Source organism: Dermacentor silvarum, chromosome 3 (assembly GCF_013339745.2).
Source record: "Dermacentor silvarum isolate Dsil-2018 chromosome 3, BIME_Dsil_1.4, whole genome shotgun sequence".
Classification (NCBI taxonomy): Eukaryota; Metazoa; Arthropoda; class Arachnida; order Ixodida; family Ixodidae; genus Dermacentor; species Dermacentor silvarum.
In genome coordinates this window covers 195,403,866-195,428,629 of record NC_051156.1, presented here as the reverse complement: position 1 = coordinate 195,428,629, position 24,764 = coordinate 195,403,866, and the positions used below count along the sequence as shown (strand labels likewise).

Genomic DNA, 24,764 nt, shown 5'->3' with positions numbered 1-24,764 from the left:
TGCCACGAATTTCCTCGCTCCAAGAAGAGTAACGGGAGTAAGATTGTGAAACGGTGAATTCGAGGAAATTAGACGTTTTCTACGTGGGCGCGGTGCGCAAAATTTTGTCCCCTACTGTTCACGCCGCTTTTTTGATTGATTGAATGACTGACTGATTCTAACGTCCCGAAGCAACACTGAGACTATGAGAGAGGCCGTGGGGGAGGACTCCGGGTTAAGTTTACCCAGTAGGGGATTTTTATCATGAGATAGTAAATCCAATTATACGAGCGTTATTGCATTTCGCCCACATCGATATGTGATTGCCGCAGTCGGTAATCGATACCGAAATCTCGAGATAGCAAAACGCCATATAACAACTGAGTCCCCGCAGCGGGCACTAGTCTCATTTAGACTATAGACGTCCTATAGATGTCCTATAGACGTCCTACAGAATGTTTTTGTTTCTTCACAAGCCTTTTCGTCCATACAGTCTACCTAAAGCCTCTACAGGCCTGTCGCAGATAGCTTTTATTTCACTGTGGCCCTTTCAGCTTCACAGTATAGTACAGACTGTCTGGCGCATATTTTTTACCGGTTTGAAATCCTCACAGGGGGAAGCTAAGATGGACTCTTCCGGCCGATACCGATACCACGCCGTTACAACGTTATTTAATGTCACCCAAACAGAACGAGACACTGCCGCCATGTATTTCCCAGAGTACGAATGGTTCACAGTCGTCTTTATCCCCTATAGTACATATGTCACAGCACTGTCTCAAAAACCGTGTTCGTATATCCCCGTGCTTTCTGCATGAATAACGTGAAAATGGAAGAATGAAAGCAGCTCGTACATCCGCTGCGCAGTTGTTGACCGCATAGTAGACAGCTGCTTTGAAGACTCACTCACCGCTGAGGAAGTAGTCGTCACGGTGGCGTCCTTGCGGCATTTGGCGCCGACACGGAGGTCTTTTCTGGACCGGTATTGGCGCGTGCATAACGTGAACGAGACGACCAGAGGCGTGCGCCGCACCCAGGTGACATTTCTCACGTACGACATCGTGCTGGCCTGCGGAGATATTTATATTAATAGGTTTGAATTCATGGAAACAATCGCACTGAGAGAAAAAGCTGGCAACTTCTACCAGGAGGGGCACAAAGCTTGCCTACTCTAGAGAAAAATAAAGTACCTGGAGAAAGGGCATATTCAGAGTAAGTGGAAAATCAAGAGAGATTAAAAGCTAGATATATAAAGGGAGAGGGGACATAACAAGCGAAGGTCGCGAGAAAGGGTCTGATGGAGAAAAAATATACTTATAGCAGATTGAGAAATACACCGCGTCTCTCTCAGATTGTTAGATGCCAGCAATTCGAGGCAAAACGATGAATTCTATTGACCAAGCGTCGTAGCGGAGGTATACATTGATATTTGTGCAATAGTCTTCGATATGCCATTGTTAATTATAGCTTTACTCAATAATCTAATTAGTAATTAAAGAACTTGGGGAAGCGTTGTATAGCTGCAGAATTGAAGTTCGGCAATACTCAAAGCTTTTGATAGAAGCTTTGCATTACAGTTCGCACGAGTTTCGAGAAATACGGTCTTAATATCTGCTGCGAAATGAGCATCACTGCATCCAATTAATGTTTCCGATTGATTGATTGAGTTTAATATTCCAAAGCAACCCAGTGGCTGTGAAACGCCGCAGAGGAATCAATTACTATGGAATAATTTTGACCGCTATTAAGCGGAACAACACATTTTCGCGACACATCTTGAGTAGCGTAATAGCATTCACTGATGCCCTCTTACCATTCCCATAAATTGAAGATTGTTTTTCATCTTGTACGGCGCAGGGCCGGCGATACTGCATCCGTCGGAGAGCGTCAGAGCTTCCCGTTGGGTGATGTGAGTGCGAACTACGAAGGCACTGATCGGAAAGGATCTGTCGGCAGAGGAGGAGTCAAATGTGAGCAAAGCCGAAAGCAAACAAAGAGGACAAGCTGCTCTCTTCTGCAGAACATTCGTGAAGGGTACGTTGCAAGGCATGCCACAGTTCAACATGCAACTCCCCCGACCCCCTCCCGATAACGTGAGTAACCGAACCCGGATTAACTTTTCAAGGGGTTTTCGGATAGCGACGTTGCTGAATCGAACAAGAACAACGCACCCAACATGGTGTTCGAGGGCTTTGAACAACTCCTTGCTCGTGGCCATGCGGAGATGGGTGCCCAGGATGACGTATGCGTTGCGCTGCCTCTTCGCCGCCATTTTGGACGCCGCGTGGCGGATATTCTCCTGGATACTTTTAAACTTCTAGAACAAGAAAGAAAAATGCACAAATCAGTTGCAACATTCAGGCATGATGCTGTCACTTGACAATGACGTAGAAGCGCGGCCAACTTGACACGATGATGGTGACGATGATGATGATGATGACGACGATGATGATGGTATGTAGCGTTCATTGGAGCAAGGGCCAGGTCTGGCCAAAGAGCGCCAAGCAAGTGACTTGAAACCGTCCAGACGAAACATCGCCCATAGAAAATGAGACAAAGCAACAAAGTCAGGAAACAGGAAAGATGCTCGATCAAGCAGCCACTTCACTTTCTTTCCTTCTATCTGGTCCAGCCTAGAACGCCACGCGCGGCTCAATCAGTAACATTGTTTAGAGATTGGTATTAAAATTACAAATTGTGCTATTTATCTTACAAGTAACCTGCTAGCAAACGAACAGGGTTACAAATTTATTGAAAAATGAGACACGTATAGAAGTCGACACACGAAGCTGTGAGCCCTGTTAGATGTAGTAGAACTTTACACAAGTAATTAAGTCTGCTAACGAAAAACGTTTCCAGTATTATCTTCCTGCATAGCATATCCTTGCAGCAGCCCAAAGTAAAACGTGAAGTCGTCTCACTTATAAGTACAAGTTTCAGCTGCAAGTAGCTGCAGCAGCCTAAAAACGTGAAGTCTTATAAGTACAAGTTTCAGCTGCAAGGAGCTGAAGCTGAATGCACTGACACCAACAGTGTACCTTAAGCACTCCGAAGGCTTTGCCCACAACGTCGTCCGAGCGAGTGCTGTCGTCGGTCTTGATTCGCAGGTCGAGGATGGCGTAGTGGTGTATGTGCTTGTTTATCCAATAGTTCCTCAACTTCTTCTGAACTCTTTTTCGTATAAGGTCGTCCATAACCTTAGGCACTTTTCTGAAACGAGCAAACAAAGAAATGTCCATGTAATCCTCACTTCGTCGATGAGGAGTGGGTCTATGGCTTGCCCGTTTTCTTGCGGAAGCATAGAACGAAGAGGCTCTTAAACTGGCTAACTTGGGAAAGCTGTGCGGATGAACTACTCGTTATCCCGCACTTTGCGGTCTCGCAAGTTCCCTATTGACAGCGATAGAAACGTTCGGCGGTGCGCTCGAGCTCGTTAGCCGGTGTTCTAACGATGTTGGCGTAGCAGTAACAGTGCCCTCATAGTAGTTACCAGGCGTCTCACAACGCTGGCGTAGCTGGCATACACGCACGACTCCTTAGGGTGGGCTTTCTACACTGGCCTGGTGAGGAGCGCCCACAGCGGCGTAAGAGGGGACGCACATCGATGGTACCCATAATGTACACGACGGAGAACTGTTGGCATTCCTACCTTCGGATTTACTGTTCGCTCAGACCCCTGTGTGCAGCATGTTGCGGTATGCATATAACTGTAAAGCAGGAACGCTAGTGTCTGTGAGCACGACGATCATGACAGGAGTAGAAGAAACGCCGCCCTAGTTTTGAGTGCGAAACGCACTGGCGCGTCCCTCGATTCTCTGGGAACCTATACTAACCCTCTACGCCAGGACTGTGACAGCACGGCGACGGTGACGGCGCCGACGCACCTCAATTGCAATAAAATAATATATCAATGGATCCCGCACATACATGTGAATCGGTGATAAGCGAAGCTGTCTGATGCTTGCTGAAATGTGTTCACTTTTACTTATTATTGCGATAGCAATTATATGGACACTCCAAAGCAGATTTCTGCCGTCGGCGTCGCCGTTGCCGTCGCCGTCGCCGTGAGGTTCCGTATGACGTCAATGGAGATGAAATCGTCGCCGCGCGCCGCCGAACGCTGTATGTGCGAGTGAAAGGGCGCGAGGGACGCGCGCTTTCACGGGGAGTGAACGCACGGCGGAGAACAAACGCGTGTTCTGTGCCGTGCTCCCTTAAGGGCTGCAGAAGTAGGCGTCTCTTTCCTCCTTTACCATATTGACACGTATACATGTTTATCTTTCACCGGTGGCCGCTTTCCCACCGGCTAACAAATGTTAAACGTTATCGCTAGGCGCAGGACGCGCCTGTATCGGAAGTTTCTAGAACGTTATCGATGCTTCTTTCCATTGCCTGTTTTCACCGACGCTTCTGTTATCTGATTGCATGACTGACGCGAATTGTCTAGAACTTTCTGGAAGACACGCGGGCATCAGGGATTAATCTAGAACCTTCGATGACTCAGGTATAAAAGCCGACGCGTTTCGCCGCTGATCAGATTTCGACGATCGCCGACTGTGTTCGCCGCTATCGTTGTGCTTCAAGTGTAACTTGCTTTTGTGGGCACAGGTTCGCCCAATAAAGAATCAGTTTCGTCATTCCCAGTTTTACGACTGTTTGCTTCATCGTCACTACTACGTGACATCTGGTGGAGGTGCTAGTGCGTTCATGCAGCGAACGCCCCCGCAAAGCCGCGATCCAAGCCCGAAACCGGAGGACAACGCCAACGTCACCAAGGACCAGCGAGCTAGCCGTAGGCAGCAAGGACTTCTGCCGGAGTACGGACTTCTTCCCGAGAAGACCACAGCGATCAAGGCCAAGTCAACGACCCCAATGGCAGCCCCAGCGTCCCCCATCCTGCTGCAACAACCTCGGGAGCCCCCGACCTTCCGTGGATCATCGGCTGAAGACCCTGAAACCTGGCTGGAGACATACGAGCGGATCGCGACGTTCAACAAATGGAGCGACGACGACAAGCTACGCCATGTCTATTTTTCGTTGGATGACGCTGCTCGGACCTGGTTTGAGAACAGAGAGACCACCCTGGTTACGTGGGACCTTTTTCGTGAGAACTTCGTGAGGACCTTCACGAGTGTCGTACGAAAGGAGAGGGCAGAGGTTCTCTTAGAAACCAGGGTGCAATTGCCGAACGAGAACATCGCGATCTTCACGGAGGAGATGTCTCGCCTCTTCCGCCACGCCGACCCCGACATGTCTGAAGAAAAGAAAGTTCGGTTCTTGATGCGGGGTGTCAAAGAGCAACTATTCACCGGATTGATGCGCAACCCGCCCAAGACTGTCGCCGAATTTCTTTCCGAGGCCACAACGATCGAGAAGACGCTTGAAATGCGCGCCAGGCAATACAACCGCCGTGCCCTGACCAACTACGCCGATGCTCAAGCTCTAGGCGCCGACGACCTGCGCGAGACCATCAGAGCAGTCGTTCGCGAGGAGCTGCAGAAGCTCTTACCCAGGTCGCAGCCTCAAGTGGCATCTATCGCCGCCGTCGTCAAAGAAGAAGTTCAGCGCTCACTTGGAGTTCCTGATGTGCAGCCGCAATCGCCGCAACCCCAGCCGGAAGCGCTGACTTACGCCGCCGTTGCCCGTCGTCAAGGCCCTCCTTCACGCTCGCACCAGGGCCAAGTAACGCCGCAGTTCCGTCGCCCACCGCCGCCGCCGCAGCCAACACGCCCGCCCGTCACCCAGCGCAGCTACCCGAGAAAGACGGACATTTGGCGCGCCCCCGACCACCGCCCACTCTGCTATCACTGCGGGGAAGCTGGTCATGTCTACCGCCGATGCCCATACCGCGAGATGGGCCTACGTGGGTTCGCCGTCAACGCGCCGCGTCCACAGCATGGCGAGCGGCCACGTGACATCGCCGACTACCTCGCCGGAGCCCAGTGGCAACCACGACGACCCTCCCGCTCGCCGTCACCAGGACGTTACCTGTCGCCGCAGCGCCGACCATACACTGGCCCAGCCCGGGGCCGGTCCGTGAGCCCCTATCCGGGAAACTAAAGGCAGCAACCGATGGAGGTGCGGTTGCTGTACGACGCAATGCCGAAGATCCTCCGACGCCGCCGACGACGACGATTCGCGATTCATCACGACGAGATATCAGCACGCCGCCTAGCAACAGCCTTGACAACACTTCGCCGCCGAAAGAAGACCTTCCGACGCGACGTAGCAGCAGCAGAGCAAGCCGACGCAGCCGTGATCCGACGCCACGAATTAACCGCAATGCCAGACGCCGGTCTACCGATCTAGACGTGCTCATCGATGGCCATAACGTCACCGCTCTCGTCGACACTGGAGCCGACTATTCCGTCTTCAGTGGCCCGTTCGCCGCCAAGTTGAAGAAGGTGAAAACAGCCTGGCAAGGACCCGATATCCGGACAGCGGGAGGCCACCTAATAACGCCGACTGGAATCTGCACAGCGCGAGTCACGGTAAACAACTGCACTTACCCGGCGAGCTTCGTAATCCTGCAGCACTGCTCCAGGGATGTCATCCTAGGCATGGACTTTCTAAATCAACACGGTGCAGTCATCGACTTAAGGTCCAAGTCGATAACGCTTTCAACGCACAACGCGATACCACCGGATACAAGCATAAGTTACCATGCCTTGAATGTGCTTGAAGAACAAGTCACCGTTCCGCCTCGCTCCAGCGTAATGATTTCCGTCGGTACCGAAGTGCCTGCAGACATGGAGGGCGTCATTGAGGGCGATCATCACTTACTGCTCGACCGTGAAATTTGCGTCGCTAGAGGCATAGCTGAGCTACGTGCAGGGAAAGCAACGGTGATGCTCACGAACTTCAGCCCCGAATACAAGCACATTAACAAAGGCACCACGGTCGCCTACATCGACGAAATAGTACAAGCCAGCAGTGCTTTCGCCTTCACGGATTCCAGTGCACCCGCAACGACGACTATAATACCTGAACCAACTTTCGACGTCAATCAGAACCTTCCCAGGCATAAGAAAGAACGACTAAAAGCTCTGCTCCTGCAATACAAGGATTGCTTCTCGTCGTCGTCAAAAGTTCGACAAACCCCTGTCGCCAAGCACCGCATCATAACCGACGAAAATTCCCGCCCATTGCGTCAGAGCCCGTACCGAGTTTCGGCGCGCGAACGCGAGGCCATAAGGCGACAAGTCGACGAAATGCTACACGACGACATCATCCAGCCGTCCAAGAGTCCGTGGGCGTCCCCCGTGGTGTTAGTGAAGAAGAAGGATGGAACCCTACGTTTCTGCGTCGATTATCGTCGCCTCAACAAGGTCACGAAGAAGGACGTATACCCCCTCCCACGGATTGACGACGCCTTGGATCGACTGTACAATGCAAAGTATTTTTCGTCGATGGACCTCAAAACCGGCTACTGGCAAATCGAAGTCAACGAGAGGGATCGGGAGAAGACGGCCTTTATAACACCAGACGGACTGTTTGAGTTCAAGGTCATGCCGTTTGGTCTTTGCTCGGCACCTGCGACTTTCCAACGCGTCATGGATACAGTACTGGCAGGCTTGAAGTGGCAGACTTGCCTCGTCTATTTGGACGACGTCGTTGTGTTTGCCTCAAGCTTCGAAGAACACCTGCGGCGCCTTGAAACAGTTCTTCAAGCAATCAAAACCTCCGGACTCACGTTAAAGCCAGAAAAGTGCCGCTTCGCGTATGAGGAGCTCTTGTTTTTGGGCCACGTCATCAACAAGTCTGGAGTGCGCCCCGACCCTCAGAAAACTGCGGCCATCTCCAACTTTCCTCTGCCCGCTGACAAGAAGGCAGTGCGTAGATTTCTTGGACTGTGCGCCTATTACAGGCGCTTCGTCAAGGATTTTTCACGGATCGCAGAGCCACTGACGTATCTCACGAAGGCCGACGTCGAGTTCAAGTGGGAGACGCCGCAACTCGAAGCATTTGAAGAACTGAAGCGACGCCTGCAATCGCCGCCAATACTTGCGCATTTCGACGAAAACGCCGATACCGAAGTCCACACCGACGCAAGCAGCGTAGGACTCGGCGCCGTGCTTGTGCAGAGGACTGATGGACTAGAAAGGGTTGTAAGTTACGCTAGCCGGTCGCTATCGAAGGCGGAAGCAAATTATTCCACAACAGAAAAGGAGTGCCTCGCCATCATCTGGGCTACATCAAAGTTTCGTCCCTACCTCTATGGCAGGCCCTTTAAAGTTGTGAGCGACCACCACGCCTTGTGTTGGCTAGCTAACTTGAAGGATCCTTCAGGTCGCCTCGCACGATGGAGTCTGCGACTTCAAGAATTCGACATCACCGTCGTTTACAAGTCCGGGCGAAAGCACTCTGACGCCGACTGCTTGTCTCGCGCCCCCGTCGAACCGCCGCCACAGGACGACCAGGATGACGACACTTTCTTGGGACCAATCAGTGCCGACGAATTCGCCGAACAACAGCGAGCCGACCCGGAACTAAGGAGCCTTGTAGACTACCTGGAAGGCAAGACCGTCATTGTGCCGAAGGTGTTCAGGCGAGGATTGGCGTCGTTTTTCTTGCAAAACGACATTCTCCTAAAGAAGAACTTCTCGCCTCTCCGAGCCAACTACCTCCTCGTGGTACCCTCAGCATTGCGTCCAGAGGTTCTGCAAGCTCTCCATGACGACCCAACGGCTGGACATCTCGGTTTTTCACGCACTCTCGCGAGGATACAAGAAAAATACTACTGGCCTCGCCTCTCTGCCGACGTCGCCCATTACGTAAGGACATGCCGAGACTGTCAGCGACGCAAAACACCGCCGACAAGGCCAGCCGGACTTCTACAGCCGATCGAGCCACCTCGCCGACCGTTCCAGCAGATTGGGATGGACTTACTGGGGCCTTTTCCGACGTCGACGTCCGGAAATAAATGGATCGTCGTCGCTACGGACTACCTCACCCGCTACGCCGAAACAAAAGCCTTGCCCAAAGGCAGTGCCGCCGAGGTAGCCCGATTCTTCGTTGAGAACATCCTCCTGCGTCACGGTGCCCCAGAAGTCCTCATCACCGACAGAGGTACTGCCTTTACGGCAGAACTAACTCAAGCCATCCTGCGATACAGCCACACAAGCCATCGCCGGACCACCGCCTACCACCCGCAGACGAATGGCCTCACCGAGCGCCTAAATAAGACCATCGCCGACATGCTGGCAATGTACGTCGACGTCGAACACAAGACGTGGGATGCCATCCTTCCGTACGTGACCTTCGCATACAACACGGCCGTGCAAGAAACGACGCACATGGCGCCGTTCAACCTGGTCTACGGAAGGAACCCGGCAACGACGCTTGACGCCATGCTACCGGACGTCACCGACGAAGAAAATCTCGACGTTGCCACCTATTTGCAGCGTGCCGAAGAAGGTCGACAGCTCGCCCGACTGCGCATCAAGAACCAGCAGAGGACCGACAGCCGACACTACAACCTTCGACGACGCTACGTCGAGTACCAGCCCGGTGACCGTGTTTGGGTCTGGACTCCGATACGCCGACGAGGACTTAGCGAGAAGCTGTTACGTCGCTATTTCGGACCATATAAGATCACCCGACGTATTGGCGCACTGGACTATGAGGTCGTGCCAGACGGCATTTCGCAATCACAGCGGCGCCGGGCACGACCTGAAGTCATCCACGTGGTGCGTCTTAAGCCTTTCTACGCCCGCTGACAAACTTAGGTACTTTGTTACTTTGTTATTGTTTTTTTTTGTTATTTTGTTTATTACGCGTGGTTTTGTTTACGCTTTCACATTTGTTTGTAGCATCGGGACGATGCTTTTTAAGGGGAGGGTATTGACACGTATACATGTTTATCTTTCACCGGTGGCCGCTTTCCCACCGGCTAACAAATGTTAAACGTTATCGCTAGGCGCAGGACGCGCCTGTATCGGAAGTTTCTAGAACGTTATCGATGCTTCTTTCCATTGCCTGTTTTCACCGACGCTTCTGTTATCTGATTGCATGACTGACGCGAATTGTCTAGAACTTTCTGGAAGACACGCGGGCATCAGGGATTAATCTAGAACCTTCGATGACTCAGGTATAAAAGCCGACGCGTTTCGCCGCTGATCAGATTTCGACGATCGCCGACTGTGTTCGCCGCTATCGTTGTGCTTCAAGTGTAACTTGCTTTTGTGGGCACAGGTTCGCCCAATAAAGAATCAGTTTCGTCATTCCCAGTTTTACGACTGTTTGCTTCATCGTCACTACTACGTGACAATATATGTAGAGCAAACGCGCCTTCTTCTGACGCACGAAAGGCCGTGGGGGGGGGGGGGGGGGGGGGGGGGGTAGGGGGAGGGAAGGGAGGCGACGTTTAGCTGCGGCACCAAGTGCATATTTATATCAGAGGCTCCGGCAACAGTCACCAACGCCGCACGCATTTTGTGCGAACGCGGGCAAAACGCCGAGGGCGTCGACAACAGTTCTGCGTGTTGCCGGTGCTGCTGCATGTCCCAGTTTATACAGCTGATAAAGCTACTATCATTACTCCGTATAGCTCTCTACAAATTTGCTATCGCAATTGATGCTTCGCCTTTCAGGTGAAACTGCGACAACTTTTTTACTTCTCTGTTAATCAACGTTGCTCGTTCAATGCGCCCACTTGTTTCGTTTTGTGCCCTTGACGCCCTTTATCCACATTTGGCCCGCTTCCTCAATTTTCTGTTGCCAACCTGTTCGCTTCTCACCTCTTGTTCTGTTTGATTATTTGGCATCCACCCAGTCCTACTCACACATTTTAGGCGTTCGGCCAAGAACGTTCACCCACCCAGTGTAACACGCCCACGTGCACGTACCCATATGTTCAAGACGTGCAATCGGCATGGCCGCAGAAGTCAGCAGCCAACACACGCGAGGTTGGGAGAAGAGGCCGAGAGAGCTTCGCTTTGAGATGCGTGATATGCTTAGAAATACAACGGGGATCATTAGGATTAAAGATGACTGCGATAACTTGCTAACAAAAATTTGTTAAACGGTTATGTGCTTCTTTTTGAAAGAGCAGTTTAAGGCTTCTTTAAACAGAGATATATCTGCATTTGAGACAAATAGTATTCAAAAATCATAGCAGAAGCTTGTGCCACTGTTGTGGCTGAAACGAAAGAGTCCTAAATGTGTATTGTTTCGAGCCTATCAGAACTAACATTTGATAGAGCCGAAGAGTAGTGATGGGCACTAGGCCGCGCAAAGCTCGAGACACAGCGAAGCTGGCCAATCGATTGCGTCATAAGCTAAGAGATAGCTGTCATAACCAAGCTCAACTCAGGCATAGCCAAGGCTAAACCTGGCTGCTACCAAGTTCAGCCTAGATACAACCAAGTTCAACGTCGACATATCCAAGTTCAACCTAGCTACTACCAGGAGACGCAATCGATCGGCCAGCTTCATTGTGACTCGAGCTTTGCGCAGCCTAGTGCAAGCTTTTCCTCCCCATTACGACGACAGAGGAGAAGTGAAAGTGCACGCTGGAATGATTAGCAGCCACGCAGCCAGCTGTAGAAGCAGACGACGACGACGACGAACGCGGGAGCAGCGGCACGAGCGCGTGCCGAGCACGAGTACGAGCACTAACCGAGGGGCGCCACCGAGCCAGCTGCGGAAGAAGACGACGACGCTCCAGCCAATGCTGATGATGATAATTTCGTGAAACGCGCACTTTTTACGGCTGGCGTAAACAACTTCGCCGTTAAAAATTGGCCGCCATCCCGTGCTGCGCACGTGAATGTCCAGCGAAGCTATATCAAACACCACACATGGTCGAGCATTGTATTCACGCTGTTCTTCCGGTTGTCTATTTTCTGTGGTCTACCCATGGCAATCTTAGAATGAACTGAGTGAGTTGCTAGACGAGTCTGTCTTTTATATATGAAAGCGTGGTGACATCACTTATATATATATATATATATATATATATGCGGTATGCCTGATTGCACAGAAAGATATGGCGTTTGCCTTCAATTGTTAATTAGGCGTTTCGTGTTTACGCCACGAGATAATCCGACCAACGAGAGGTATACAGGTTTGCTGTAAAATTGCTAGCTTTGCCTAAAAAAGCTTAAAAAGAGCCTCTGCAGATTCTCACCAGCAAACTTGCAACTAACGCGCGCGCCTCTACTTCACCCTTAAGACAAGACGAAGGAAACATTTACTGATGCATAAGCGTCAAATGGCCCACTGAGCGAAAAAGCCGGCGTCTGTAGTCTATAGCAGCGAAACGGCACCTAAAGTCCCATTGGCTGCGGCGCCACGGCACGAGCGCGGCTCGACGGAGTTCCCATTGGCTGCGGCGCCATGTCACGAGACCTGACGGAGCAGAGCGGGCGAAAGGAAACACCTGCTGCAGCGATGTAGCGCGCCAGCTGTAGTGCATCGCCGCAACGCCACGTCACCCTTGCTCTCGGAAGCCGGCGCGATGTCCGTATCTCTCTCTCACCCCCGCTGGGCTTAGCTGTTGCGCACCTGCTGGCCTTGGTGGCCGCTGCTGCTTCCTCGGTCTCTCGTCACGCTACGGAAAGAAGCCCGCGAATACACGCAAACTTGCCGCGCGACTGGCCGCTCGAGGCACTTTTCGTGTATTCGTGGGCTTTTGTCACGCTCGGAAAAACACTTTTATGTAGCACGTATTCAGGAACAGAAAAATGTGTCGGAAGGTTTACAGCGAAGCTGTATATGGCTAGGTTCTGAACATTTTTGCGTCCGTCTACCGAATCGCATCGAAAGAGAAATTTTACCCGTGGGCGGACCCCGAAGATAGCGTAATACCGGGCCGACCCGCGGTCGAAGTGAAGCAGGCTTCAAGCACTCCGCCAACGATTGAAAAGATTCTTTCCGCCATCTTGGCAGTGCTACAGCTCGCTGTATATAGTTTGTAAATATTGCGACCATTTCCCGTGGCAATATCTTGAGTCCAAATACAACCCGTATCAGATATTAAGCTGATAAGAACAGATAGTATACACTTTGACCCGCGTCGGCCATGTCTATACGTTCGCACCATACACGTGTACGCCCATCCCGCGTATTCGAACTAGTGCCTACCAATCTGAGTGTCTTCTGTCTCCTGACGTCATGCTCTACGTAGACTATTTTCCTCAGTTCTTCTCTTACTCTGACATGAAATGGGTAGGCCGCGTGTTGTACGGTCTGAAGAAGAACAGCGTGCCTACCAAGAACGACGGCGTGAACAGAAAAAAGAATGGGTGCGGCGGCTCCTGAAGGAGACCACCGACGGTGAGCGGGTTGCGGACGCCAAGCCTAAGCGTGCCGCCCGCCAGGACCGCGAGGCGGAAAGAAATGCGAACAGTCCATGTGGCCGCGATCCCGGAAAACACCGGAGCAACGGTCAATCACCACATATACAGCTTCGCTGGTCATCCACCTTCACAGAGTGGAATGGCACTGAATATTTTTTCATGTTGCTCTACAATGTTCTCATTGACACTTTTCATCTAATTATAATACTTGAGAATTGATAACCTAATGAAGACTATGTAATTAGGTGGAATGCAAGAAAATCTGAGTATCTCCAAGCGACGGCAAACAACATTACCTTGGTTCTGTCCAGCTACGTGGCATCTGCATATTTTTCAATCTTGGTGCTTTATAGTTGGGACACCCTGTATATGCAAACTATTTGCATCTAAACGCGCACAGGCAGACACGCAAGTTGATACTCTAACAGCTCCAGTCAATGGCTTTGCCAGATCTTCATCACTTTTGCGCGCAAGGTAGTACGTTCCAAACCGCTGCGTAACAATGTGGTAGAAAGCGCACGCGTACTTGAGAGGCACGTGGATACCATAGGTGGTCTTTACGGCTTTGGCGGCCTTATCGAGAACTTGCTGCGTGACTTTGTCACCGTCGTTGTGGAAGGTGTCGCCGCCCTTGGGCAGCGTGTAGAAGGGCAATAGGGCCACGTCACACAGGCCATCGAGCCACATCGGGCCGTACTCCTGGCTCCGCCCACCCAGCACGCACACCAGCGATCGGCTGGGTAGCAGCTGGGGAGAGTCACCGGTCTTACTCCCGGTGGGGTTCGTCCTTGGACCTGCGATGCCGATGTAGGCGGACGCTGATGCAGATGTCTCTCACGAGGTCAATACTGGACTAAGTGTAGTTTCAGAAAAAAAAACCTTTCCTCCGCAAATACCCTCGCGATGAGTCTCAACTTCAATGCAACTCAATAGCAAATGTACTGTATCGGCTCAGACAGCAGTGCTTCGGTCCCAATTCTTGGAGCGTTCGATCGGTGCGCCGCGCTGAGCAAAGAAAGTGTTTCAGTCTAGCGGTGAGGTTTAGGAGAGGCTCTGCTCATGCGCAAGGCCAGCAACGCGTGCACACACAACCCATCTAACTTTTAGTACAGCTTATAGAAACTTGGCAACTACATAATTAAGCATTGATTGATTTACAGGGCGCCAATCGACCACTCAAAGGGGTGTTTTTTTACACCGTACACGTACCATACAGAGTTTTATTGCGATAGCAATTATATAGACACACCAAGCAGATTACTGCCGTCGGCGTCGCCGTGAGGTTCCGTATAAAGTACAGCAGCGATAAACTCGTCGCCGCGCGCCATATGCTGTATGTGCGAGTGAAAGCGCGCGAGGGACGCGCGCGCGCTTTCACGGAGAGCGAACGCACGGCGGAGAGCAAACACGACGTCTCCGGTCGTGCGAAAGGTCGTGGGGGGATGGGAGGGAGGGGAGGCGACGTTTAGCTGCTGCGTATCTCGCGACCGGGCGCAAGGGCAACTGGCGACTCAATCTCCCACACGAAAAGAGGAAAGCAGAAAGGCAGCGCGGGAGGGATGGTGCGCGGCGTCTATTCTGCCAGGAACTGCGTACTTTGCGTGGCTGAGGGTTGTCGCGCGCACCGTATCTTGAAAGCGATCTCCACACGGCTCTGACTTTTGTATGCGCTGTGCATTCGCCGCTCAGTTTCCGTTGAAGCGATAAACATGACCCTTCGCTCACTGCTCCTGCCGTGCTTGTTCACGCCGTTTTGACAGTGCTTGTCTGCGGTCATCCAGTGTGATCTATTCATGGTTCCTTGAGCGCGCTGACACCATGCTTGTTAATTCAGTTAGTAACCGAATGTGTCCAAGTTTATGCGGCCCATAAAACTACTATCCTTACTCCGTATACTCTACTAGTAAATTTGCCATCGCTATTGATGCTTCGCCTATCGGGCGAAACTGCGACTTTTTTTCCTAGATGTTTAAAATGTTTTACGCTTGGTTACAGCAATATTAGCCATTGGCGCGGCGACGGGGGGGGTTCGAGTGTTGTAACCCCCCCCCCTCGCGTCCAGCCCAACTAGTCCAACGTGTACGTTCAGTGCTTTGTTCACACTGTCATTACAATTCAGGAGGCGGCTTGAGGTCGAATTCTCCTGATTAACAAAAACACTATCACTGCCTTGTATTTATTCGTTCCCTCTTAAATTATAACATTATTTAAATTACATTGAGTAAAACGCTGAAGAAATAAACATCGTCATCATCCTTGCTGTCATTATATTATTATAATTATTAGGCATTTTATTTGCTGTTGGATATGCAATTTACTTGCTTTAGCCAGAGGATCCTCTGGCTAAAGCAAGGAAATTTCATGTTATGCAACGTGCTTCTCCCCCCCCCCCCCCCACACACACACACAAATCCCCCCCCCCCCCCCCCCCCCTGGCAGAGATCCTGTGTGCGCTACTGATATTAGCTATTTGATTGACTGGTTAAGCTCTGCGCCACCACGTGGCTGGACCATGCAGACCGATCAGGCCACTCACGTACGGGGCTTTAGTTTACGCCTCCCTCCATACGTCAAAACGCGCAGCTCGATTGCGGTTACTAGAATACCGGACACGCTCGGCGCTGCGACAGAGCGCTCGCAACGCACGCTGCTTGGATAGCCGGCGCGCGTGTCATCGACGGCCCGGCTGCTAGCAGATAGGTTGAAGAGGCTTCGCGCTGGCTCCAAGACAACCGGAAGTAGACGACACGACGTCACATCATGACGTAGAACCAGCGAATGCGGAGCTTAGCCCCGATCGCTCGGCGAACGAGTTGAGGAGAAAAAGCATGGCTATGGAGTAGGGTAACTTGTAACTGTCCATAGCTCTCTTAATATGAGACGCTTCACACAAATTGGGGTGCGAATGATTTACTGTAGCTGTATCCTACGCGTCTACAAAATTTGTACGAACTGTTTCAGGGACCCTTTAAACAAATCGCCGTTTTGTTCACGTATGCACTAAAGTAACTGGAGCGCCCGTGTATTTCGTCGCACACTTTTTGGAATTAATGTCTCGAAACTGATGTCATCCTGAAAATTCGTTTCAGGAGGATACAGGCTGCAATTCGTAAGTTGCAATATGTGCCGTAAAGTAACTAGTCAATTTGTAATTAGTTCATTGTGCGTTTTGATTTCTCACACAAGTAATGTCTACACCTTTGAGTAATCCATCTCGAGGACTAGAATTGTGCTATCTGTCACAGATGATTTTTCAAAATTCTGTATGATATTACAACATGGATGACGGTTTAGCTCCGGCAGGGTCCTTGCTTTGGCTAAGCACGAACTATTCTGCGCTAGCACCGTTAACCCTAGTTTTGCCTATAGTGTCTTGGCTTATCTTGGCTATGTGCCACTCGGTCTGTGCTAGTCTCTAATGAACATCTTTGAAGCCAACTTGGGTTATTGGGTATGTACCAGTAGGCGTGGGCCGCTACTCGATGAACGTATTTGACCAATCGCGGCAAACTCTTCGGCAGTTTCCTCGACCGTCGAGCCCTCATAGCTTGAACGTTGGCGTCTACTCGGCGTTGTCGCTGTTCGGGAGTTCCGTTAGCCCGCGCGTTTCTCGTGGCTTCGCCATCAGCGTCGACACGGTGCTCCCTCTGTGCAGGAGTTTCACTTGCAAGTTTCACGACATTTTCTCAACCTGTCTGCTTCCATTAGCTTCTCTCATTTAGCTACAATGTCAGGATCAGTCGACGCACGCTCGGGTTGTCGTTTCAGCCGTAGCTGTGCGTTCCGTCGAGCACGGCGCTCCGCGTCGACCAACCCAGATGGACCCGCTGCCTCATCCATGGCCTATCTCCGAAGAACTGCGACACGAATTGTTCTGACGCGCTGCAAAACTATCTGTGAGAGGAGGAGAACGGCGCACGGGCGCTTCACCTGACCGGCCGCAACTGCGGCCAAGCGCGTCTTACTATTTATTGGGTGCAGCTGTCGCGGCGCGCGCGCTCTGAATGCCTGCACCGTGCGAAGCGGGAGTGCCTCATTGGCTGTAGATGGTTACCCTCCTCCAACGGATGACGTAGCTACTCCTTACCTCCTCTCCACCACACGGCACTGCTGTTCGATCTCAATCTTCATGATTGCGCAGCACACAGACAGACACACAACGGCTTTTCGCCGGATTTGGAAATCCTAGCGCTGGCGCACTTAAAAAAAAAAAAAAAAAAGCATTTGGTACAACATACAGCATGCATAACATGACGCATGTGTGTATGTGCGCAATTACCTGGCGGCTTCATTAGCACCACCGTCCCGTGGTCGTGCGCCTCGGACTCGTTTACGGCGCGTCGGATGATGTGCGGCTCATCTTCGGTGGAGACCACCATCTCGGGCTCTTCTGTGGCCTCCAGACCAGCGGCGCTTCCGACGTTGGCTGTGAAAAAGGCGCATGCGTAACACAAGCTTATGTCATGGCCTTTAGATTTGGCCAACGCTCGCGCTTGATAACGCGCCTGTAATGGCGGCAAGCAAAAAGAAAAAAAAAAGGAAAAGCTCTTGTGTAGTTTGCGCCTTGTCGCCCTTGTCTGGTGCGTCCTATCGTGTTGTTAGACCCCTGTCACACTGCACATGTAATGTCATTTGCAGTAAATGACATTCATACCGAATGTCATTCATTATACGGTTGCGTTTCCAGTCTACACGGGTAAACAAAATGGCAATCACAATTTATTTATTTATTCCTAACAGGCCCCGAAGAGCATTGGGTGAGGGGGGGAGGGGCATATTAATAAAAGGACAGTACAAAATAATTGATGGCAATGTTTATCGGCAGGCTGCTATGATAACTAAACCTTACAAATCGTGCTGCTTGTTTACATATTTGCACTTTACTGTTAGCGATACAATATGGTAAACATTGGATGGTTATTTGAAAATATATTACATTTCGTTTTAACTTATCGATTTTGTAACCTTTTGCAAATCCCCTGTCGGCGAGATTGCACAAGTCGCACGTGAATCAGTTCGGGAAACTCATTCAAAGGGCGAATTCCATTAGTTGTGAATGTTATTCGCTATATATATGCCCGTGTAGAAGCAACAAAAATCGCATTAACACGTAATCTCATTCGCTGAGAATGACATTACACGCGCCGTGTGACAGGGGTATTACTCTGTTCTACTCAGCGCATTAAAAGATGAACGAGCACCAGCTAGCCCAATGTCTCGCATTTAATCAACGTCTGTTCATTCAGCAACATTGTAGGCCAGTTTTCACACATCAGCCATGCTTTTTGTCTACAGCTCACAGCCTTATGCCATTTACGGGTGTAAGGGTGTGATTTTCAGACCAACTTGCACCCTCAAGGACCCTTAAGTGTGGTAAATCGGCTTACAGTGTACCATGGGAACGCTGTGTAATACATTTATTTGTCTAATATTCATGCTGGCTCCTTCAGGTGTTCTTGCGAAGTCATTTTTGACGCTCTCATCTTCATACATTTCAAAGCAACTGTAGTTTTCTAAACACGGCAAGGTATTAACACGTGTCTGCGCTCATGCGCAATCAAAGCGAATCGCTGCAATTATAACGCGAAGTTGCGTGTGAAAGTTATCGATTTGCAACGTCAGAAAGCCATTTGAAGCCGGAAGGACGGGGTTAAGGCTAATCAATGCACTGCTCATCATTGTCCCATGCTGGCTAAACCGTCACATCTGCAGTTTCCGTAGACATTATAGCGCAGGAGCTCCTTCTAGTAATTTTTTGTTTGAAACTCTGTGTCCTAAACAGCTTTCGACGTTCTGATATTACGAGCAGTTTGAAATGCAACTACCTATAGTGAAGTAATGATGATTTCGGTCAAATATTACTGCACTGTGCTTCGAAGAGCGCTCATATATAGACCACACTCGCATTTGCGCCACCCACGCTAACAAATGTGTGGTAACTTAGCGAGAAGGTTATATTAAATTTAGCGACTTTTAGTCACCTTAACGACAACCTTGCCGTTTTGTTATAGCCTTAGCGACCTTTTTGTGTCTTCGACAGTGACGTAAATAGTTGTCCAGGTGAAATTACTCCAGGGACGTTTCCTGAGCTCAGTACCCCACCATTTTATCCCAAGGAGTATTTGTGCGCCGTCATTTGTGGCTACTTCCAGAGCTCGTTAGCGAGCCATCTCATCATCATCATCATCATCATCATCATCATCATCATCATCATCATCAGCCATTCATATCCACTGCAGGACGAAGGCCTCTTCCTGTGATCTCCACTTACCCCTGTCTTGCGCTAGATGATTCCAACTTGCGCCTGCAAATTTCCTAACTTCATCACCCCACCTAGTTCTCTGCCATCCTCGACTGCGCTTCCCTTCTCTTGGTATCCATTCTGTAACTCTAATGGTCCACCGGTTATATATATCCCACGCATTACATGACCTGTCCAGCTCCATTTCTTCCGCTTAATGTCAACTAGAATATGGGCTAACCCCGTTTGTTCTCTGATTCAGACCGCTCTCTTCCTGTCTCTTAACGTTCGGCCTAACATTTTTCGTTCCATCGCTCTTTGTGCGGTCCTCAACTTGTTCTCGAGCTTCTTTGTTAACCTCCAAGTTTCTGCCTCATATGTTAGCACCGGTAGAATGCAATGATTGTACACTTTTCTTTTTCAACGATAGTGGTAAGCTCCCAGTCATGGTTTGGCAATGCCTGCCATATGCACTTCAACCCAATTTTATTCTCCTGTAAATATTTTTCTCATGATCAGGGTCCCCTGTTAGTAATTGACCTAGATAAACGTACTCCTTTACAGACTCTAGAGGCTGACTGGCGATCCTGAATTCTTCTTCCCTTGCCAGGCTATTGAGCATTATTTTTGTATTCTGCACATTAATCTTCAACCCCACTCTTACACTTTCTCGGTTAAGGTCCTCAATCATTTGTCGTAATTCGTCCCCGTTATTGCTGAATAGGACAATGCCATCTGCAAATCGGAGGTTGCTGAGGTATTCGCCGTTAATCCTCATTCCTAAGCCTTCCCAGTTTAAGAGCTTGGATACTTCTTCTAAGCATGCAGTGAATAGCATTGGAGAGATTGTGTCTCCTTGCCTGACCCCTTTCTTGATAGATATCTTTCTACTTGTGTAAAACCAAAGTTGCTATGCAATCCTTGTAGATATTTGCCAAGATATTCACATATGCCTCCTGTACTCCTTGATTACGCAATGCCTCGATGATTGCTGGTATCTCTACTGACTTAAATGCTTTTTCATAATCTATGAAAGCCATATAGAGAGGTTGATTGTACTCCACAGATTTCTCTATTACCTGATTTATGACATGGATATGATCCATCGTAGAATATCCCTTCCTGAAGCCAGCCTGTTCTCTTGGTTGGCTGAAGTCAAGTGTTGCCCTGATTCTATTTGAAATTACCTTGGTGAATATTTTATACAATACTGAAATCAAGCTAATGGGTCTATAATTCTTCAATTCTTTAACGTCTCTCTTCTTAAGGATGAGTATAATGTTGGCGTTCTTCCAGCTTTCTGGTACACTTGAAGTCTTGAGGCATTGCGTATAAAGCGCCGCAAGCTTTTCAAGTGTCATATCTCCTCCATACTTGATTAAATCGACTGTTATTCCATCTTCTCCAGCAGCTTTTCCCCTGGTAATGTCTTTCAAGGCCCTTCTAACTTCATCGCTAGTTATAGGCTTCTGTATCCTATTCATCACTACTTCGAATGAAAGTAGCTTGGCTGCTCTGGGTATTGTATAAGTCAGTATAGAATTCTTCCGCTATTTTTACTATGTCATCGAAATTGCTGATGATATTGCCCTGCTTATCTTTCAGTGCATACATTTTGCCTTGTCCTATGCCAAGTTTTCTTTTGACTGATTTCATGCTGCGTCCATATTTTATTGCTTCCTCAAGCTTTTCCACGTTATAATTTCGGATATCCCTTACGTTCTTCTTATTGATCAATTTCGACAGTTCAGCGAATTCGATCTGATCTCTCGAGTTTGACACTTTCATGTATTGCCGTTTCTTTATTAGGTCCTTTGTTACTTGGGAGAGTTTACCTACTAGTTGCCTTGGTACCTTAGCTCCCACTTGAATTGCTACTTCTGAGATCAGCCTAGTTGCGGTTTCATTCATTACCTCTATGTTGTCTTCATCTTCCTGTTCTAAAGCTGCATATTTGTTTGCAAGCACCAGCCTGATTGAATTGGTCTGCTTTTACCCTTACTGCGTCTAGGTTGGCCTGTTTCTTCTTGACTAATTTTATTCTTTCTCTCTTCAAATTGAGGGAAATCCTAGACCTTACTAACCTATGGTCTGGGTTGCATCTAGGTTGCATCAAAGTTGTTTGTCCATAGGCAGAACATATTCTTGAGATATGATATTCTTTTACAAAATTGGAGGTTCACATCCACGTTGAAACAGTGAACTTGCTACTGCAGGAGGTAATTTAAAGCTATACGTAGCTTCGAAATAATAAGAAAAGGAATACTTAACAATTAAAACGTAAACGCGACAAAATGTCTAGCAAGTCATCATCACCCTCACTTAGAGACTTTATGCTGAATTATCCGGGTGACATTGTCCAAAGAAAAGAAGTCAGAAACACTTATGGAGGAAGGAAACAAAACCTAGGAGAAAGCGTCACGTTACACATTTGAGGCCTAGCGATAACATATACAAACGAAAGGCTCGTGGGAAATAGGCCCTCACGACGTGATAGGCAAGCAGTAAGCGATATAAATCGAGCACGTGGAAGGTGGTGGGAAGAGTAAAGCGGATGACGAAGGACGATCGTGACAGGGCGCCCTTTTTAAAAGCTACCATGAACCGAAAAATGCCTTGAAAGGTATGGCAACCTTGGAAGGTCGGGCGAGCGAGCAAAAATGGCCCAGAAAGGGGGGAGTGGTGGGGTCAGGAGCGGTTGCCTCCGGGGCTAATAGGTGCTGTCCAAAACTCAACGTATATGACGCTTTCGGCTCTCGCAATCGCATCCGGCGCATTACACCTGCAAAAACATAACAAAAATGTAAGCCTTTAAGACCTACATTTTAAGTCCAGAGACCACACACCCATGGGCCCTGGATTTGGACACCAGCTGTGTCATGACGTCATGCTCCCTCTAGGCTTTCTCGTGTCCCCGTGTCAACACCCATGCCCCCTACATAATTAGAGTATTTCGAGATCAGTTACCGTTGATGAACATGAAGAGGTTGGATCCGATTAGAAAGAACACCAGCAGGCCGGCGACGGCGAAGAACAGTGGCGGTGTGCAGCTGCAGGTACGGACAGAGCCACATATTAAGAAAAAATTGGTCCGACCAGCTAATAATAGGCGCATGATCTAGCTTTACTTTCTTCATGTGTTGGCTTACTAAAAGTCCATCACCAAAACTGCTGAGACGACGGTGAGCTGGCGCTTGAGCGCCTTTGACGTGTAGCATCTCGATTACTTCTTCAAAACTTGGCGCGTCTCATAAGCTAGCGCAGGCATATAGGCCTCCAAGATCTCCGCTGTGGAGCAACGTGCTGCGTCGTGGCTTTCGTAGGCGATATCTCATCTTGACAATACGAGGGGCAAAATTTTTACATGTCTCGTTACGAAATTTAATATTATTGTAAAATATACGCGAGTTTCTGGCGGTAGGTAGAACTTATTTTGAACAGTACACCTCACTAAAGTGCACAGAACACTGCACCTATTTGTACCCTGAGTAATGTTGATCTTGTTATGAGAGGTACTTAAGCTCGAGAACAAAAGTGACATGTATACTTACAATTTCACTGTTTTACGAAAGGGTCAGAGACGTACACTATCAGTGTACATCCGCTACTGTGCGACGCTCTAACACCGCTCTGAACTGGTACATATGCTTACCTTTCTCTTCAGTGACGATTATGGACGCCTGTGACGTGTACTCGCCCTCTAAAAAAATAAAACCCAATTAGGGCACGTACGTAAGATAGACCTCGTCGTTAACTTTAGGAGTGAAGCGCGTAAAGTCGCTCGGGCGTCGTCTGATGGTGTTTTTTTACTGCGAAGCTGTTTCCCCGTATACATTTCCAGCATGCGCTCCCAGAGGGGGTATCACGGGCTGCTTGCGTAAAATCCCTATATAAGAAAAGTACCGCCATCCTTTGATCAACGCCGCTTTGCTCTCTCCTGTATCTCCGATTGGACGATGATAGCGCGCGCTTTGACTTCTTTATATTTTGTTTTTTTTCCGCCTCAGAGCCATGTTCAAAGTACCTCTGCGCAGCCGCAGTAGCCATGTTCAAAGTACCTCTGCGCCGCAGCAGTCTCGGCGGCGGCGGCGGCGCGCGCCCGGCCTGAAAGTTTCAACGTGGACTTTCTAGGGCCGCCACCGTCGACTTGCTTTCGCAAGCAAAAAATAAGAAAAAAGCAAGCGCTTTAGGAGAGGAGACGACGGAGGAAAGCGTAGATGGCGGTACTTTCTTATATAGGGACTTTATGCTTGTGTCCGTATCATATGGACAGGAATGGAGGCGATTGTGCACGTGGCCTGCGCTTCTGTAGTTATAGCGTCACGCGCGTTCGTGGGGAGAGGGGGAACAGTGTGGCGACAGCGCTGCAGCAATGAAGAAGGGTTAGGGGGAGGAGGGTAAAGAGTGGCAACAGCGCCCTGTGCACGTGGCATGCGCTTCTGTGGCTGTAACGTCACGCGCGTTCGTGGGGAGAGGTGAAAACTGTGTGGCGGCAAGCGCTGCAGCAATGGATAGGGGTAGGAGGAGGGGGTAAAGAGTGGCGACAGCGCTTGTGCACGTGGCCTGCGCTTCTATGGCTGTAACGTCACGCGCGTACGCGGGGGGAGGGGGAAAGAGTGTGGCAACAGCACTGTAGCAATGGAGACGGGTAGGGAGACAGTAAAGAGTGGCGACGGCGCATGTGCGCGTGTCCTGCGCTTCGGTAGTTATAACGTCACGCGCGTTCGTATAGGGAGAGGGAAACAGTGTGGCGACAGCGCTGTAGCAGTGAGACGGGTAGGGGGAGAGGCTAAAGAGTGGCGACGGCGCCTGTGCACGTGGCCTGCGGTTCTGTGGCTGTAACGTCACGCGCGTTGGATGTGCCGGCGCGGCTCCAGCAGCGGTTGCGACAGGTGCATGGGTAGTGCAAGTGCCCGCGGCGGCGCTCAATTGTGTTGCGTAGTGTGGTACCGTATGAAAAAAAAATGTATGATTTCATAATGTATGCAGCTCATGTATGCATCTAAACAGCTTCTCTGTAATGGACCCCATACAAATGTTGCGGCCCCACGAATCTTTTTCGTTAGACTAAACATTTTATAAAGGCTGTGAGCGTAGCGGACGTGACATTTTCGCAGAAGAGTTGTAAGACGAGGCGGACATAGTGCTTGACTGCTATTGTCGTAAGTTTGAAAAGACAATTTCCATTTTTTTCATAATGGTATAATTACTAGAACCTTGGGAACGGTTGTTTATATGGCAAA

The 24,764-nt window shown here is 49.7% G+C and overlaps 1 protein-coding gene and 1 pseudogene across 1 annotated transcript in view; both read right to left on the bottom strand.

The window, feature by feature from the left end:
- The window catches only part of LOC125944420 (uncharacterized), a 96,511-nt gene that overhangs the window by 5,652 nt on the left and 66,095 nt on the right, over window positions 1–24,764 (bottom strand). The window contains exons 7-9 of the mRNA XM_049664888.1: window positions 2,151–2,296; window positions 1,793–1,925; window positions 890–1,048 (exon numbers count right to left, since the gene is read on the bottom strand). Of these exons, the coding sequence (XP_049520845.1) occupies window positions 890–1,048; window positions 1,793–1,925; window positions 2,151–2,296 (438 nt within the window). The remainder of the gene's footprint in view (window positions 1–889; window positions 1,049–1,792; window positions 1,926–2,150; window positions 2,297–24,764) is intronic.
- LOC119446940 (U2 spliceosomal RNA) lies at window positions 12,756–13,005 on the bottom strand (annotated as a pseudogene).